The sequence below is a fragment of the Diaphorina citri genome, unplaced genomic scaffold (genome assembly GCF_000475195.1).
Source record: "Diaphorina citri unplaced genomic scaffold, Diaci psyllid genome assembly version 1.1 scaffold771, whole genome shotgun sequence".
NCBI lineage: Eukaryota > Metazoa > Arthropoda > Insecta > Hemiptera > Psyllidae > Diaphorina > Diaphorina citri.
The window spans coordinates 10726-12151 of NW_007378204.1; the positions used below are offsets into that span (position 1 = coordinate 10726).

General features: G+C 37.4%; 1 protein-coding gene across 1 annotated transcript; it reads right to left on the reverse strand.

Annotated features, from left to right (window-relative positions):
* Positions 1–217: 217 nt before the first annotated feature.
* On the reverse strand, positions 218–518 carry LOC113468556 (insulin-like growth factor 2 mRNA-binding protein 2). The gene has a single exon (XM_026825549.1). The coding sequence runs from the start codon at positions 459–461 to the stop codon at positions 234–236; it is 228 nt and encodes a 75-aa protein (XP_026681350.1). The 5' UTR covers positions 462–518; the 3' UTR covers positions 218–233.
* Between the last annotated feature and the right edge of the window lie 908 nt (positions 519–1426).

Here is a 1426-nt window from a genome sequence, read left to right on the forward strand (position 1 = left end):
CTAACCTGGAGGTGATCGGTTAAAGTCACAATATAAGTCACACAAAATAATAACTACGGTTTTAATTTAAAAAGTAATGTAATGTGAACAGTCCACACTGCCTCGATAACATAGATTCACCTAGTCGATCGACGGCTGGTCGACTATGTTTGGACAGCCCTTTAGGGTCTCCTGAGTAAAAAAAAAAGTGGTTTTAGCCCTCGGTCTGTACGTATGTATACTACATATTGCTATCAACTCAAACTTACTTGCACCGAGAAGAATGATCCTACAATATGAACGTTGGTCTCTTCTTCGTTGAATGAGTTGGGCAGTTTAATCATCGATCCTGTGGACCGTTGTAGCTCGCGCACATTTTGGCCTCCCTTCCCGATAATTCGGCCAACTTGGGAAGAGGGTACAACCAGTTCAATGGTCAGACGAACTTCATCTGCTCCAGCAAACAGGCCTTCTTCCCTCATCTTTTCGAAAATAAGATATTGAGCCTGAAAGGAAAAACGTTTGATTTTTATTCATTATACCTAGGGTAAGTGTACCATTTATTCGCCCACCTAAAAAACGTACCATTTATTGGCCCACCTGTACCATACGCCACATAAGTCTGAACTGGACGAACTTTCTCAAGATCCAATTTCATCAAAAGAAAGGGCTTAAAGACTGCTATCGAACCAATGCTATTCAAAAATTGTAGTCTAGAAAAGGAGTAATAAATGGAACAAGCATATTTGAAATTATTGATAAGCCATATTTCTAATATTAGAATTATGCTCCAAATTCATAATTAGAAAGTACATCTAGGCACCTACTTAATACTTACCCGTGGATTGATTACCGTTAGTAAGTATTAGATGTAAAAAGGTAGAGAAATACCTACCTACCCGAGTGTAAAAAAAAAAAATCGTAGGTGTGATAGCACCTCTAAAATCCGAGAGAACTTTCGAAAGCTTTAGAGTCTGAAAAGATTGAGGAGAGCAACCAATTTCACAACTAAATCTCATCTGATATTCATGGTCTGGGATTTCATCTTGATATCCCCATCACACTTTATACGTTCCTACTTTTTTTCGAAGGGATCAAAAATTAAACATCTCCATGTGTATGTTTTAATCTAAAACTTTAAGGGTGTTTTTATTTTCAGACAGTTGGGCGGGTAAAGGTGTGCTCCCGGTTGAAAAATATAGAAGATGAATCTTGAAAAAATGGCAACCCTTATACTTGAGGTCTAGTCTGTCAATAAGACGGTCATTAAAAAAGATTATAGTAATTACGATACATTTGGGGATTTTATAGCTCCTGATCTGTAACTGTGGGATAAACCCTTGCAGAGTCCTTTTTTCGAAGAGTAGGTATCTCCAGTCTCTAGTGCTTGTCTCCAAAGTTTAAAATCTTTTTCAAAAAGGTAGAATTATGTATGTACCTACTTCTA

Coding starts and splice junctions, on each gene's coding strand:
- LOC113468556 (XM_026825549.1), bottom strand. CDS start 461: ATGAGGGAAGAAGGCCTGTTTGCTGGAGCAGATGAAGTTCGTCTGACC.